Below are 16,915 nucleotides of genomic sequence, written 5' to 3'. Positions count from 1 at the left end.
CGCTTATCAAGAACCGCGACTGTTGCACAAGCGACAGCAAAAAAAAAAAAAAAAAAAAAAAAAAAAAAAAAAAAAAAAAAAAAAAAAAAAAAAAAAGCAGCTACGGAGAGGAGGTGCCGTGCAGCTGCCGATCCCGTTGCCATGACAACGTAAACAACCATGTACACCGCCATTTTCCGAAACCTACCCATATATATATATATATATAGTATGGGGTTTTACCTGCCAAAACCACGATCTGATTATGAGGCACGCCGTAGTAAGGGGACTCCGACAATATGGACCACCTGGGGTTCTTTAACGTGCACCTAAGCTAAGTACACGGGTGTTTTCGCATTTCGCCCACATCGAAATGCGGCCGCCGTGGCCGTGATTTGATCCCGCGACCTCGTGCTCAGTAGCCCAACACCATAGCCACCGAGCAACCACGACGAGTATATATATATATATATATATATATATATATATATATAGAGAGAGAGAGAGAGAGAGAGAGAGGGTGTTTCAGCGAACACTTTCAAAAATTCTTAAAGGTTGCCTGTGGCAGATAGCACAATTCTAGTTCATGTGCTGTTCTACTCGAAGAAGCGGACATTACTTGCACACGAAATTGAACTGCATAATCGAAGAATTAACAAAAAAGATTAAGTTTTTTAAGTAATTACCTGATGGCCCATATTGCTATTTACAAATTGTAGCCGTGGAGTTCGCGAGGCGGATCCACTTGGAACGAATTCTCGGCATGACACCAGTTTCGAGATATTAATTCCCGAACTTTGCGGAGAAATGCATTGGCGTTCCAGTTTTCTTAAGAAAACGTCGCTTTATGCATTGAAGCACAAAATTAACTGGAACACCAATGCATTTCTCCGCAAAGTTCGGGAATTATTATCTTGAAACTGCTGTCATCCTGATAATTAATTCCAAGTGGATCATCTTGCGAACTCCACGGCTACAATTTGTAAATAGCAATATGGGTCATCAGGTAATTACTTAAAATATTAATTAGTGTTTTTCGTTGATTAGTCGATTGTGTACTTCAATTTTTTGTGCATGTCCGCCTCTTCGAGTAGACCAGCTCATTATCTAGAATTGGGCTATCTGCCACAGGCAACCTTAAATAAATGGTCACGTAATCAAACGCGAATGGGATGGAGAACACGCGTCTTCTACTCTAGCCCTGCCGTAGCTGTGAATGACTGTGGGCGGCTGACGCTTATGGGGCCCGCGTGCCATATCTAATTGTTGGTAATCATTGGTGGGTGCAATTATAAAGGGCGACCAGGGATGGCTGCTAACTTCATGCGCGCTGTCTTCCTTGCCGGGCTGTCTTTCTGCGCCCCTAGTGTTGCAGAGTTAAGAGACCGAGGTCATCGCAGATCAATCACAGAGGCAGTCTATAGTGGACATAAAAATAGGCAGATAATGATGATGAATCTAATTTTCAGAGTGGTGAATCGCGCAGCTGTACGAACCGTTCGCCTCCGCTGCCGGCGTTCTTCACAATGCTTGCGTTGTGAAAGCGATTGCTCGAGGTCATCCAGTGAGGTATTTACATGTTTACATGGCCCGTGCTTTACTATGTCCACTATGCTTACTATTTTAATTTTAGGTGAATGTTTACTACAGCTTATATGGCCACTATAACTAACGTATAGACTCGTGTAAGTGCCACACTTTTCTGTCGCGATTTTGACGAGCCTTTCATGGGACCGGGCCATTCGACCTCATTTTTCCAACTACGAGTATCAAATCCGCCATAAACCTCCGCCATCGCCTCCTCTCGACATCCAGTAGCGATGCGGGAAAGTACGCTGCGCGCGACAATTCGCTGTTGAGCCCGATCAGAATCAGCGCATGGAACGCGATTTCTTCTCGCTTGCATGCATGAATGTCTTTCTTTTTTTTTTTTTTTTTTTTTAATATTGGCTGTCAAGTTATGGGTGCGGCGCCTTACACGGGTGCGATCCTTACACGGATTTACACGGTAAGAATCTTCCTTCGTGTAATTGTCTTCTACTTCGCTATCACTAACTGCTTCGCCTTCCCGGCCAAACTGCACTCTTTTTTATTTTTTTAGTAACTTGAGTCCGAGTATAAGCGCTGCTGCGCATGACATCTATAGACTTCTATTTATTCTAATTTTGAGTGAATCTGGCTTGGCATCATTTCGGTTACTGAGTCAATTCTATATACAAGGTGTTTCAGCGAACAGTTTCCAAAATTTTTAAAGGAGGCCTGTGGCAGATAGTACAATTCTAGTTCATGAGCTCGTCTACTCGAAGAGGCGGGCATTACTTGCACACAAAAAAATTGAAATGCATAATCGACTGATTAACAAAATTAACCAATTAAGTTTTTAGCTTACGGCCAATGGCCTTATGCCTTATGGCCCACCTTATGGTTCAAATTTTGCAATTTACAAATTCTAGCCGTGGAGTGCGGATCCACTTTGAACTAAATCTCAGGCTGACACCTGTGTCGAGATATTAATTCTCTAACTTTGCGGAGAAATACATTGGCGTGCCAGTCACTTTCTCAACAAAACGTCGTTTTATGCATCAAAGCACAAAAGTATGAAAAGAACAAATTATGGGATTTTACGTGCCAAAACCACTATCCGATTATGAGGCACGCCGTAGAGGACTCTGGAATAATTTAGACCACCTGGGGTTCTTTAACGTGCACCTAAATCTAAGTATACGGGTGTTCTAGCATTTCGCGCCATCGAAATGCAGCCGCCGTGGCCGTGATTTGATCCTGCGACCTCATGCTTAGCAGTCCAACAACCACGGCGGGTAAGCGCAAAAGTAACTGGAACGCCAATGCATTTCTCCGCAAAGTTCGGGAATTAATATATCGAAACTGGTGGCGCCAATTAGAGAATTCCACGGCTAGAATTAAATTGCAACACGTTTATTATGTTAAATACCTAATTGGTGATTTTTTAAATTAGTCGATTATGCATTTAAATTTTTTGTGCAAGTAATGTCCACCTCTTCGAGTACACCAGCTCATGAACTAGAATTGTGCTATCTACCACAGGAACCTTTAAAAATTTTTTTGAAAGTGTTTGCTGAAACACCCCGTATTTATGGCCTCTGCATGCAAGATGCGATGTTTCCATCCCTAATGCGTAAATGCTGTAAATAACTAGAAGAGCTTTGTCGCCAGTCGTTAGCATTGCCTATTGGAAAGAGAATCAATATTGAGACACATATCACTCACGTGCTTTTCACACGCCCTTGATAGAAGACTCTGCCAAAGGGGTCATTGAAGTCTGCAGGTTTTTTCAGGGTCAAAAAAGCATGCAAATTTAAAGTGAGGTGAACATACATCAACATATTCATTCTCTAGGAATAGGCTATCAATTTAGTTGGCTACCTCCTTCTCTTTAAAAAATGTAATAAACTTTGTTCTTTGTACATATTTAAATATATTGTGCCGTGTTCTCAGCGGAAAAAAAAAAATGTTGTTAAAGTGAAGAAACACGGATGAGGTAGCCGCCGCTGGAGCTTCTAATGCGCTTGTCCTCCTATTGTCAGGATTTGCCGAAATAAAGCGAAAGTATAAATTAAAAGCCGGGCACGTCCGCGCCAACAATGTTGCCGTAAGCTTTTAGCCACAACAAAAGTGAAAATGTGGAGGCAACGCAAGAGAATCCTCAAATTATGTGGGTAACAGAACTCCGGTAATGACATCCCCGTATCTGCGCCTATGCAGAAGTTGGACTTGTCGGCTTATAATTTATACCTGGCTTATATCGATGAGTGTATACCCAAGTATAATAATTACAGCTGAATCAAAGGTTACACAAAACTTTCGCTTTTCATATCCAGGGTTAGCTAAGCCGCAGAAAATTTTTCATAACGGGCCAAGACTACAAACGATGTTCACCTCGCACTCCTGGGTGATGCATTACGCTGCCGGGAACGTGGTTTGGACATTGCAACTCCACCCCTTGAGACAACGTACCCAACAGGTTGCTATAGACACCCTGTTTTCGGCAAGGGACACTTGCACACAACTGACATGCGGACAAAGGGAAATCAAACATGGAAACGGAAGCTAGTCGGTTTGGTCCTTGGACTGCATTTCTCAACCTTTGATGTTTCATTCCTCTCCCACTTTGTGCAATAGAACCATTTAAAAATATGTAACCACTCTCTTTGTAATGCAGAGTTAAAAATTATGGGGTTTTACGTGCCAAAACCACTACCCGAGTACGAGGCACGCCGTAATGGGGGACTCCGTAATAATTTTGACCTGGGGTTCTTTAACGTGCAGCTAAATACGGGTGTTTTCGCATTTCGCCCCCATCGAAATGCGGCCGCCGTGGCCGTTCTATAGATTTATTGCATTTGAAGGTATATGGCATAAATATCTGAAAATGCCTCTAGAAAACTTCCACTTTTCCGATAAGGTGCCTTGATGTGCTTTCTCCTGCTCAACAGAGCAGGCCACTGCGGCCATCAACAAAGTCCCTGATCAAGCCATTGTATGCCACACTAGTGCCACAAGACTGGCGCTCGCAATATTTGTGGCAGAAAAGGAAACACTTAAATCAAAAGTAGGCAGATTCCATCTCATGCACTCTGGGAATCAACGTATAAAACATTTTACCAATTGCCGCCTATGCAGCCTCATCTGTGGTTGTGCAGCATTACAAGATGGCATGTGTCCGTGCAATGAGAGGGTATCAGCAACGATAGCTGCCTGATGCAAATGTGGTGCAGTGCAAATCAAGACGGGCATGATTGAGAGAAATGGCTTTGCATTGAAAGGTCCATTAAGAGGATAATGAAATTTTGATACTCGTTCTTGCCATAGTTCTACATAATAGGTTTAATCGATGTAATGTCTCCACAATTGAGTGCAAATATATTTCAGCATACCAATTGGCCACCCGAGCACTCAATGATGAGCACATAACACAAATGACATCTACAGAAATTGCAAACCTTCCCATATGCAGGAACGAACAAAGTTGTGCAGGACACCCAGAATAATTCTCAAGGATTCATGGCTCTATATCGAGCAATCCATCTTTCCCCACACGGTGATCACTACTACATGACCGACCTGCTTCCATCTCATAGCACAGCAATGCTAAGAACGCTTACGCTTTGTATTCTACATGAAGCCCCAATGAACTCTGTAGATTCAAGTTTCATCTTCTCAAGAAAAAATAAGACCAATCTTCCCAGGCAGCAGTGTACATTATAATCTTGATGACCGCAACTACAGTGGATGCTGCATCTCTACGACCTAGTTTATACATAGCGATTCCCCAAACCATCCTAAAGCACGGCAATGTCACACGAAACGAACAGTTTAAGCACAGAGTTAGTTGCCTGCACATACAAAAATTACCTGAAAGAACAGAAGTACAACAGCGTTGCAACACTTATCTGCACGAAGCAGAAGTGTGCAAAGCACATGCCATAGGCTGCAGGTGGGGAAGACCCAAATCACAGTGTGGTGTACAGTATGAACAGTCCACATTTTTATTTCTCCTCCACACCAGTGCGGCAGTTTCACTTCTTGACGGCTGCGGCCTCTTCTTTCTGGAGGGAAAGCAGCATCTCTGCCCTCTTCTGCTGTATCCTCTCGGCACGGCGGTTGCGGGCCTCGCGAACCTTCTGCCTCCTGGCCTCCGCTTGGTCGCTGCACAAAGACATAGCACGCACATATAAGCACAGAATACCATGTAAAAACTACAGTACAACGACAGTGAGGGAACCATTCATCGTGATCTCTAAAGCCTAAAGTAAAACAAAGGGAAGCGACCAAGTGAGAGTGGTAGGAGGAAGCTGAATTTTCCTTTTTTCTGTTTATCTCATGCCCAAACTGCACCACTGACAATTTTATAGCCCTAAGTCAAACAGTTCAGAATCTTCAGTGTTCTCCGGCATAACTTTTTCTACGCTTTCAATGGTTCATAAGCTGTAAATGAAAATTGAGCTCCTCAGTTCCCCTCATTCTTCTTGCTCCACAAATTTCAGACATGCATGACTAAACCTAAACCCTGCTTTCTGCTGGCCGCCTGCTGCACAAGATTAAAAATAATAAAATTCCATGCTTTTAAGTGCCAAAACCACAATCTGATTATAAGGCACACCATCATAGTGGCAGACTTTAGATTATTTTGACCACCATATGTAAGGTCCACCAGTGTTTTTCGCATTCCGTCCCCATTGAAATGCAGCCACTGTGGCCAAGATCGAAGCCATGACCACGTGCCTGGCAGTGCAGCGTTGCAGCCACTGAGCTACCGCGGCAGGTTCAAGAGGGGCAGTGCATACATGAAGTATAAGAAATTCAAAAGGGCCAGAAAAGCCACCCACTTGAGCTGTTTGGTCCTGGCCTTCTCAGCCTTCTTCTTGTGGATGTACTCCATGAGGACACGCTTGTTCTTGAAAACGTTGCCCTTGGCCTTCAAGTACAGGTCGTGGTACCTGCGCAAGATGCGGAGCAATACCACAATGAGTACTCCGAGCTTGTGAAAAGGGAAGCAGCACAGTGAGAGCACTACGGGCACTTATCGAACATTTTGTGCCAGTTAAAACTTCCTAAATCCTGCACCAGTGATGAGCTCCACATACAGCCAGCACTGAAGAAATTTCTTCAACACAACCATATATATGGACACATACACAAGAATTTCTAGTACAAATCTAGATGGACACTACAGTGGCAAAGTTTTTGGGTTCCAATCCCCAACTTATGTGCACACACATATATCCGACTCGGCAGAAACTAGTTGAGCATGATCAGTGCACTTAAAATTATGGGGTACTACTATAAGAATATAACGTCCCAAAATTGCACAGTGATTTATGTGGGAAGCCATGGCGGTCGGCTGCGGATAACTTTGACCGCCTGGGGATCTTTATTAATGTGCACCTAAATCTAAGCACATGAGCAAAATTTTTGCATTTGTCCCTATAGAAATGAAATCGCTGCGGTTAGAAATCCATTACGCAACATCGTGCTGAACCACACAGCGGCAGGTTATCAGTGCAATTACATGACAAAATAATCTTTTACGCATGTGCACATGAAGAGCAGTAGTTTGAGCAGAATACAAGGCACTGCACAGGTAATCTGCATAAGCAAGCTTAAAGCAACACTACAGAAAAGAAAACTTTAGCTGCATTAGTAAATAAATGACCCTTTTGACAATACCATCAAATACAAGACAGATGGCAACAGCATCTTGCAAGTTTCTGCATAAGTTCGCTGTGACTTACTGAACTTTGACAGTCTATTCAGGCCTAGTTTATTTGGCTATACTAAGAATGCAATTAGATATATTTGATGCAAAAAATACAATAGTAGAACAAAATTCACAGCCTCTAAGTGCTGTTGTAATTATGCAACGTAGCGGCTGGTATAGCTTTTCACAACACTGTTGTTTCAGCACATGGCAATCATGACAGTTATCAAGCTTGTTGGCAGAACTACCACTAACCACAGTAAATGCTATGGTTAATTCGACCCTCTTCTATTTGGAAAATGTCATTCGGACTCGTCCTCTGGTACTCAGTGGCCTAGAAAAAGTTTTGTGTCACTGAAGTTGCCCATCACAGTTCTACTAGCAGAGATAAATGCAATAACAGCACGCCATGCACTATGTTTGCGGGCACTAAGCTAAGTGAAAAAATGTATATATACAGTGCACTCCTCTTAAACGGAACTTGGAGGGGATCATAAGTGTTCCATTTGTCAGAAGTTTCATGTAAGCAAAGTACACGTTTCATGAAGCACAACTTTATTAAGTGGTACTAACCCCTACTTATTACATGGGCAGGGAAAAAGCAATCAATTGTGGTTTGCTTGGCATGCTTGCCAGAAATTCTGGACACCCTTCACGTTCAAAATAGCGCTGCAAAAGTTCAATGGCTCCTTTAGCTGCACTGTCTGGTACCACTGCACTCGGAAGAAGGTCATCGCACTCATCACTGGAGGAGGGTTGATCTTCGCCTTGTGCTTCAGCAATCAGTTCCTTGAGGCTCTCCTCGTGACAGGTGCTCAAATTATCAATTGCCTCGTACTCCTGCTGCGTAAAAGGGGCAGAGGGCACTACCTGAGTGAATACGGCATCAACATCGGCAGGAATTTCCTCTTCTTCATGAAGCATTTGTTCTTGTGTTTCAAAGCCTGCATGGTGGAAGCACCTCTGTAGTGTGGTTTCCTGCACTTGTTCCCAGGCATGGGCCAGAATGTGGATTGCCGACAAAAAATCTGTTTTGTAGCTCTTTCCATTGTCTGTGCAAAGTAGCATTCGGTGAAGCAGCTGGCGACAGTAAAGAACATTTATGTTCTGAATTACGCCTTGATCCATTGGCTGGATCACAGCTGTAGCATTGGCTGGCCAGAATTCAAGAGTGATCGACTTCAATCCCTTCCACCTTGCCATGAGCAGGGCAATTATCCACGATAAAGACAACCTTCCTGCCTTGCTTGGAAAATCTTGCATCTTCCTCCCGTAGCCAGTTTTCAAAAATTGCCATAGTCATCCATGCTCTTCCGTTAGCATGGTACGTAACGGGAAGGTCTCGAACACCCTTGAAACAATGTGGGTGCTTCGACTTTCCCACTACCAACAGCTTCAATTTCTCGTCCCCTGCCATGTTTGCGCCCACCAGTACAGCAATTCGATCCTTACTCCGTTGTCCTCCTGTACAGGCTTGACCTTTGAAGGCGAGAGTCTTTGATGGAAGCATCTTGTAAAAAAGGCCCATCTCGGCGTTGAAAACGTCCTGCAGCTCATAGTTCCGCAAAATTTCCTGCAGCCGCCCTTGTTGCCAGCCGGTGCAAACTTCTCTGTTTACAGTGGCACTCTCACCTGAGATTAGTCTTAAAGACGAGGCCATGACGCTTCTTAAATCGGCTTAGCCATCCGCCGCTTACGGCAAAATTTTCAATGCCCATTTGCAGCGCTATTTCTTGTGCCTTCTGTTCCAAAATGGGTCCGCTTATGGGGAAATTTGCATGCTTAAACCACAAAAAAAGAACCTTTTCCAGTTCTTCATAAGGTGTCGTCCGCATCCGCATTCGTTTTGACGTAAAGGTTCCATTCTTGACGGCACTTTCAATCGCTTCTTTGTTCCTTCTGAGATCCGCGAAAGCGTCGACTTGGGGATACCGAACTTCTTAGCCACCTATGTCTTGGACAGGCCGCTTCCATCGAGCTCCTGGAGAATTTGAAGCTTCGTTTCAAGCGGCAGTGCTTGATGCGGCCGTTTCTTCGTGTTCTCCATCGTGCTGCACGTCGGCACACTCGTAGGCCTAACACACTGCAGCCGCTGGCTCAACAAACGAGACCTGGCTACTGGATTGGCATGTCCCGGCTATGGTGCTGGCTATGAAAGTTACTTATTTCATGGTTGCAAGACTAGTTTGGCAGTTGCAACCAAAAAGTCGACTGTGCAGTGTAACTTTTGTGCCGTTTAACTGCAGGTAACAAATGAGTGGTTTTTCGATTACCGTATTTACTCGAATCTAGGCCGACTCCGATTCTAAGCCGACCCCCCAAAAGTTTGAGTCCGAAAAAAAAAACTTACCTCGAATGTAGGCCGAACGAAAAAGCGAGAACAGCATTCGCAAAATGAAACAGCATTTATTAAATTTGAACATGCCGAGCTCATTCTATGTCACCATCGCTGCTAGCCTCGTCGCTATCTTCCTTACTGCTGACATCTTCAAACAGTGCGCTATATTCAGTACCATCCAGCGCATTAGAGATGCTGCATTTTTGGAAGGAGCGCACGTTGCGGCGCACGCAAAATCCATCTCCCGTGGCCCCCTCCAACGACAGACCGATGCCGAAGTTCCGCCCGGTTTGAACGTTTGACGATGCCTCTACGGCTAGCTCAACTACCGTATTTACTCGATTCTCACGCTTCCTCGATTGTAACGCGCACCCGTTTTCCGTGAGGAAAAATTTGGAAAAATAGATTTCCTCCCGATGCACTGATGTTGCGATGAATAAAAAAAGTCGCAGTTTAGCCCGAAAGGCGATGCATCGAATGCGGTAGAAAATTAGTAGACCGCTATTAACAAGCACGGTGTCACGCGCGCTCAAGCAAACATGAACACACCTCGCTCGTTGACCGCGGAAACGAACTGTCAAAACGCTGGAGACGAAGCGCGCCTTCGTGCTAGCATGCCTCTCGCTTCAACGCGGCGAAAACACGGCGCGCGGCGGACTTCACCAGTCGCAGATTGCTTTCAAGATAGGGCCAAGCCTGATCGTATCGCCGGAGTGGATCGTCGCAGATTACGTCCTGCTTCGGTCCACTGAAACCGTTCCGCATTGCTTTGCTGGCGAAAATCCTCTCCTGTTTGCGCCAGTCCCGCTCGCAAGTTTCGGATTCTCCGAACGCCCGTGATGCGGCCCGATTTCCGTCCGTCTCCGCACAGATGATCACTTTCCTTTTAAATGCGGCATCATGATGAACTCGGTACTTCATGCTGATAGATAGAGCAGACGCTGAGAACGTGAAGACAGACGGTAGACTATTGCCTAAGCACGTGTACGGCAGCACACGGAGTAAGCTTCCGCATGCTACGGTAGCTAGGCACGACGCGCGTGCGAGGCGGCCATTTTGAAATGCCGACGCAGAATTAGGGTCGTGTTGAAAGTGCGCGTTAGATTCGAGTAAATACAGTATTCGTTTAGAAAGCGGCACTATAGTGGCATCGCCCATTTGGTGCCATTACGATAACGCCACACCGCGCGCCGATGCTGCACCATACCGATCCGATACTACCGATACGACGCAGGTCAAAATGGCGACGTCGATCGTGTACTTCAGCCACAGCTTCAGCTGGCTACTGGCGCGGCTAGTAGCGGTTGCGATACTGACTATTCTAGATGGCGCTAACTATGCACCATATTTATCAGTTTCAGTTAAAAACTGGCGCGTTTTTTAAAATCCTCGAATCTAAGCCGACCCTAGAGTTTCGTATGTGATTATTTGAAAAAAACTATCGGCCTAGATTCGAATAAATACGGTACCACCGACACACTGTACACTTTGGATGTATGACTTGAGAGTCTCTCTTCAGGTACCATAATTACAAAGCTTTTCGCACCCATTTTTACAAACTGCTTTTCTGTACATTCTTCCAATATATATTTCTTTTTTTTGCGGACCTGGGGTCAGTCTGGTTCTCAGCTGTTTCCGTTAGCAAGAAATGTTTGCCATTGGCTGGCACCTTCGGTATGCCACCTCGTTCGCAGTCATTATTGGCCAGCGCCCGTTCTTATAAATGATTCTCACGTGCAAATAGTACCGTTGTTCGGGTGCCAGATTCGGGCGCTGTTGTCCCCTTATTGACGGGACCATCAATTCTCTGTATTTCCTACGATGCCAGGTGTAACTCCTAGCAAGCTCCTAGGTGTGGCATCAGTGAAGGTGAAGCAGCGTGCAAGCAGCAGCAGCAGCAGAGATGGCAGCAATGATCATTCAGCCGAGGCGCGAGTCACACCTCCGACTCCTTGCGGTGCACTCTGACAGGCGGCGTGCGGTTGGCACGGCCGCTGTCGGACTCGTCCTCGTCGGCGCGCTCTCCCGCAACGGAAGGCGTGGCCACGTGTTTGGCACCCCTCCTGCGGCGCCTCTTGGGCTTTGCCAGCAAAAGCATGGCGTCTGCCTTGGGGCCCTTCCAGCCGGGGCAGTCAGCCCGCCACTTGATGCCACTGTGGTTCTTGGGATCAGGCCCATTGTGCAGTGATGGATCTGGTCCGCGCCGGTTCTGCGGGTTCGGGCCCTTGCAGAGCACAGTCCGTTTTCTGCGATGAGAATGAAGACAGATTGCATTGGATAGATTGTCGGCTATTTGCCCATGATAACCATTTATGTTCCATAGATGTTCATGCAACATGATGTTCTGAACATTGCACACATCATATATATCTAGATTTGTCTAATCAACATGCATACCATGGATAATCTAAATCCAATCCAGATCACGTTGCTGTAACATTGTAAGGATATCGCAGCTGGACTTAAGTTATTCTATAGATGCTCACTTAAAGGGGTCCTGAACCAGCCCTTGGGCTCGGGGAAATAAATTTGGAGGACGCTTAAGCTTCGCCTTTAAGAGTGGAATGCGATATAGTATTCAGATTCCTGAATGCTTGTCAGGCTTCCCAGCAACTGCAGCTTCCTTTTTTCTCCACTGCCGCCTCTGCGCGCCGCTGGCATTTTAAGCTCCCTACGCTGCCGAGGAGGCGAGCGCCATCTGGATGGTGTTTTTGCAAGTAATCTACCTAGACGTGCCGCTGTTGGTATGGTAGAAATGCTGGAAAATGGGTTTGTGTTTGAGTTTCCTTGTAACAGAATTATGTTTTCTCGTACATTCAAATTACAATCCTACGCTATCATGTCTGTAGGTTGTGGTTAAGTCGTACTTTATCATTTTTCTGGCGGATTTTGATTTGAGAAATTCAATTTTTTTCACTAAGCCTTGAGCCACGTGGAGTGCCTGCGCGATCCATGTCATCATCATCATCATCAGCCTATACCTATTTATGTCCACTGCAGGACGAAAGCCTCTCCCTGCAATCTCCAATTACCCCTGTCTTGCGCTAGCTAATTCCAACTTGCGTCTGCAAATTTCCTCAGTTCATCACCCCATCTAGTTTTCTGCCATTCTCAACTGCGCTTCCCATCTCTTGGTATCCATTTTGTAACTCTAATGGTCCACCGGTTATCTATCCTACGCACAGGGGTTTATCCAACATTTCGACTTTGAGGGAGTGTTACCACAGAATGCAGGGGGGGGGGGATACGAAGTGTTTCTTTTTTTGAGCGAAAGGCAGGGGGGGGGGGGGGGTAAGAGGTTCAAGTGGCTAGCGCTCTTTTTACCACGTTGTTTTAGTTAATTAAGGCTTAACGCTTTTTTCAACAAATGGTGATGGAAAAGCTGCTAATTAGCAGAAGTGCACTAATTCACCTTTCAAGCAAGCATATTAAACCACATCTTACAAGGGAGTTCGACCTTGTTGGTGCATGTAGAGCTGATGTTGTTGCGCAAACAATACTACAACAAAGGTGGAGACAGGTAGGCACAAACGAGCGCTGTATAGAAGGCCGAAATGTGTGCCTAGTTTTTCGGGATTATAAATTCAGTACTATATTTAAACACCCATGGCATTCTGTCACCACGTTTGAAAATTGCAAGAACATAAGGGACAGCATTTAGAGTTTTCATTTGATTGCACGAAGTTTATTCTTTTTTTCTATGCAGGACAAAGTGAAGCAAGTTCTTAATCTACAAGTCTTATTGTGAATGAAAAAAGTGCAGACGTTTCCAAAACTAAGTACAATATCACTTTGCACGAAAAAAAAATACCAAGCACAATAGGCACGGAGAAGCCATATACCTTAAACAATACAATTAAAACATAAGAACTAAGAACAAAAAAAAAAAAAAAAAAAAAAACGGCAGATCTCACGCCCTGTGGGGATCGGTGTTATGCGATGCAGTGTGCGGGAGAGCCTACCAAGTTAACGAAACGACCATGAGAACACCAAGACGTAGGCGGCTGTTTCATGACCTACATGACATGCATGTCATGACCTATCATTTCTGTTCGTCATACACTCTTGTCATACTATGCCAATTTTGGCACATACCAAGTTAATGAAACGACCATGAGAGCACCAAGACGTAGGCAGATAGATAGATAGATATATATATAAGTACTCTCAAAGTAGTATATGATCACCAAGAAATGATTCGAATTTAAAAAGTATATATGCGCATCATGTCCGCTACAATCCGGTACATACAATATTCAAAGAAACTACTAGGCCAACCGTGGCTGCCACATTCACAAAATAATAATTAAAAAAAAAAGCTGGGACTACACAAGCTACACAATTGCACTGTGTCACCCTGCATATATCTACAATACCCGACGTGGTTTCTTGGTTCACATCATATTGGTTTGGTTTGGTTTGGTGCATATATGTATAGTACAACCCACTACAGGGGATTGGCCATGAATCGGGCGACAGTGGGTAGAAAAGGGAAGATTACTTAAATAGGATTTTCTTATTTAAGAATGAGATATGAAATGAATTCTAATCGTTAATATCAATTTTCATGGCATATCTGAAAATTTGAAGTTAATATTTTTGTTTTCATGTAGGCTTGGTCCACAAACTGCAAATACTCATCCTTTTCTTCGTCTGTTGTGTTCCTAATATTGGGGATACTTGGAGCTTCGATAGAAATTTTCATCAGCGCGTCGACATGGGCCGGCCTCATGTGACATCTATCTGATGTTAAGAGCCTGTTCATGGTGGAAAACCTTCTTTCAACGGCAGCAATTCCTACGGGAAGAAGTAGTATCTTCATTGCAGCTGATGACAAAGCAGGGAAGATTCTTTTTCTCTCGACCTCACACGCAAGCATTAGCAGTGCTCGCTGTGAAGCCAGCTCTCCAGGATACCATCTGTAAATTCTACTCATTCCCCAGTCTAGTCGTTCGGAGCTTAACGATAACGAGGGCAATGTGCCACATTGTAAATTTTACGACTAAAAAAAAATTAAATTATGGGGTTTTACGTGCCGAAACCAGTTCTGATTATGAGGCACGCCGTAGTGGGGGACTCCGGAAATTTAGACCACCTGGGGTTCTTTTTTACGACTAAGCATAGGGGTAGTGCTCGTACTGTACATATTGTGCATACGAGTATGTTGACTTAAAAATGGAAAAACAGAAAGACCAAACATGAATCTCGCATCTCATTCACGCACAAGCGTTTACCGTGACCTCAAGGATTCTCCGCTCCCTGCAGGTTGCAGTGTAGCACTCTCTGCGCGCTGAACATCAAAATTGGGCCTCAAAATGAAGGCCACGTAGCATCCACCTCCGCATAGAGTAAATATTTCTTTAAGCGATTACCACAGTGCATGGGTTCAGCGTAATTCAGCCACAGTGCATGGCTTCAGCCCCCCCCCCCCGAAATTTTTTCGTGCTGGCATGCACCGCCGACCAAAACTACCACCGACGCCTGCAATCATTCTGGATTTTGTCTACAACGTCTTTTTCACGCTCGAAAAGACATTTCGGCACGAACATTGCGAACTCGGGCTGGATTTCGTGACAACGCCCTTGCACCAGGAGTCACGTAACGCAAGGAGCCCCATCCGAGCACAAACTTTCAACGGCTTTTCGATAGCGAGCGGGCGCGTTGCGGCATCTCGCAACGGCCGCGGAATCTACGGAGCGCATTGATTTCAATTACGAAACTCTATGGGTATAAAGTTCTCATAAACCTTTGACGCGAAAGGTGCGCAGACATTTCCAAAGGCATGCTTTAAAAGATTTTCAATTCTAGAACTTTATGGGGTTAATGATCTTATAAACTTGGGCCAACATGCGCGCACTGGAGCCCTCCCGTCCAAGCCGTTCCAGAAATGGAAGCCCGCGCTTGCAATCTTCCACACACACGAAAATACTAAATATCACCGTTACTGTCAGCTAGCAGCTGATACTTTTCTCCAAACATTTTCAGGAAGCGTGCCCAATGTGATTGATCAGCTGGGCCAGGGCAGGCAAAGTAATATATAAGAAAACAGAAGAAAGTAAACGGCTTATTATTGTTTCTTTTTTTTTCTTTTTTTTTTTTTGCGGGCGACAAGGTCTGGCTCTCGGTGGCCACAGGGACAGGGGCCCTATGGATTTAAGCAGTGCCCCTGCTGAAAATACATGCATTTTCAGAGTGCTAGCTTCTTCGCATGCGAGCTGATTGTGGAGATTCATATCTGAAGAACCATTTGGAAAGTTGCCGCAGTAATGCCTCGTATTTAAGCCCAGACGCACAAAACCAAATTATAGAAATTTGTGGTGACATTATCAAAGAAAGCCTAGATTCAAAAGCAGGCTGCTTCTCCATACTTCCTGACGAAACGACGGACATCGCTGGAATCGAACAGCCTACTGTTTCTGCAAGGTACCTAAACAAGTATGACAACGACATCAAGGGAGTGTTTTAGGTTTTAGCACCGGAATAGATGCCCATCTCTCATTGCGACAGCAGGTTCTATGTAAACGTGTAAATACTGCTGCAGCTTCTAGTCACCCTTCCAGTGACCACTGCCAGCGCAGAGAGAATATTTTTTTTAGCAAGAGTTTACTAAAAAACTACTTGCACTCTACAGTGTCTGTGGAACGCATGGTTAGGCTGGCGCTTCTATACACACACAGAGACGTCGGAATCCACGTGTCCGAAGTCATTGACCACTTCGCTCAACTTTCACGCCGAGAGAAGTTTGTCCTTTAGATAGCGAAGCAGCAAAAATCAATGCAAGTAAAAAGCACTGTTCCTTCAGGTTCATAAGTTCTTAAATATGAAAACGTATGAGCGTTCATTAGCTTTTAAAACCGCAGAAATTTTCGCCGTTTATTCTAGCAGTTAGCATCATGATCACAATTATCACGCGAATACAAAAATTACGAGAATACCATTAACCAATTTTGACCAACCTTGCTCATTGAAAGCCCGGCCCACGCGGCGTTTGCCAAAAAGACACTCGGATATTGGGTAGTTCAACTTACCGCATCATCTGTGGCCTTCGTTTGTCCTTTTCTTTCATTTTCAGCTACCTGCTATTATTTCTTTTTTGAAACGAAGGAATACCCTCCTTTAATTTTGGGTGCAGAATAATTGTTGGCGTTGTGCAGGCAGTTAAATTACACATTTTCGTACTGATTTATGCATTATTCCTCTATTATTCTACCCACATGGCGCTGTCGCGACCGCTGCATGGCCTAAGTACATAACACGATTTCTGCGATCATAGTTATGTTCTTGCCTAGATCATCTGTATTTTTGTGCGCAAAGTTACTATCTGTGACTGAGCTGAGAAATGTTTATTTGTCTTATTT

The 16,915-nt window shown here is 44.6% G+C and overlaps 2 protein-coding genes and 1 pseudogene across 2 annotated transcripts in view; all 3 read right to left on the bottom strand.

The window, feature by feature from the left end:
- Nucleotides 1-5,484: 5,484 nt before the first annotated feature.
- On the bottom strand, nucleotides 5,485-6,990 carry LOC125947584 (60S ribosomal protein L19-like). The gene is made up of 3 exons (XM_049672675.1): nucleotides 6,984-6,990; nucleotides 6,348-6,540; nucleotides 5,485-5,667 (listed from the first exon to the last, which is right to left on the bottom strand). Exons 1-3 carry the CDS (start codon nucleotides 6,988-6,990, stop codon nucleotides 5,538-5,540), a joined length of 330 nt encoding a protein of 109 aa, XP_049528632.1. The 3' UTR covers nucleotides 5,485-5,537.
- Nucleotides 6,991-7,801: 811 nt separating this feature from the next.
- Nucleotides 7,802-9,459, bottom strand: LOC125947570 (tigger transposable element-derived protein 4-like; annotated as a pseudogene).
- A 1,430-nt stretch (nucleotides 9,460-10,889) lies between these two features.
- LOC119436340 (uncharacterized) overlaps nucleotides 10,890-16,915 on the bottom strand; it is a 28,758-nt gene continuing 22,732 nt past the window's right edge. The window contains exon 3 of the mRNA XM_037703161.2: nucleotides 10,890-11,803. Coding sequence (XP_037559089.1) covers nucleotides 11,494-11,803 — 310 coding nt within the window. The 3' untranslated portion in view covers nucleotides 10,890-11,493. The remainder of the gene's footprint in view (nucleotides 11,804-16,915) is intronic.

The sequence above is a fragment of the Dermacentor silvarum genome, chromosome 1 (assembly GCF_013339745.2).
Source record: "Dermacentor silvarum isolate Dsil-2018 chromosome 1, BIME_Dsil_1.4, whole genome shotgun sequence".
Taxonomy (NCBI): domain Eukaryota; kingdom Metazoa; phylum Arthropoda; class Arachnida; order Ixodida; family Ixodidae; genus Dermacentor; species Dermacentor silvarum.
This window is presented reverse-complemented; position numbering and strand designations above follow the sequence as displayed.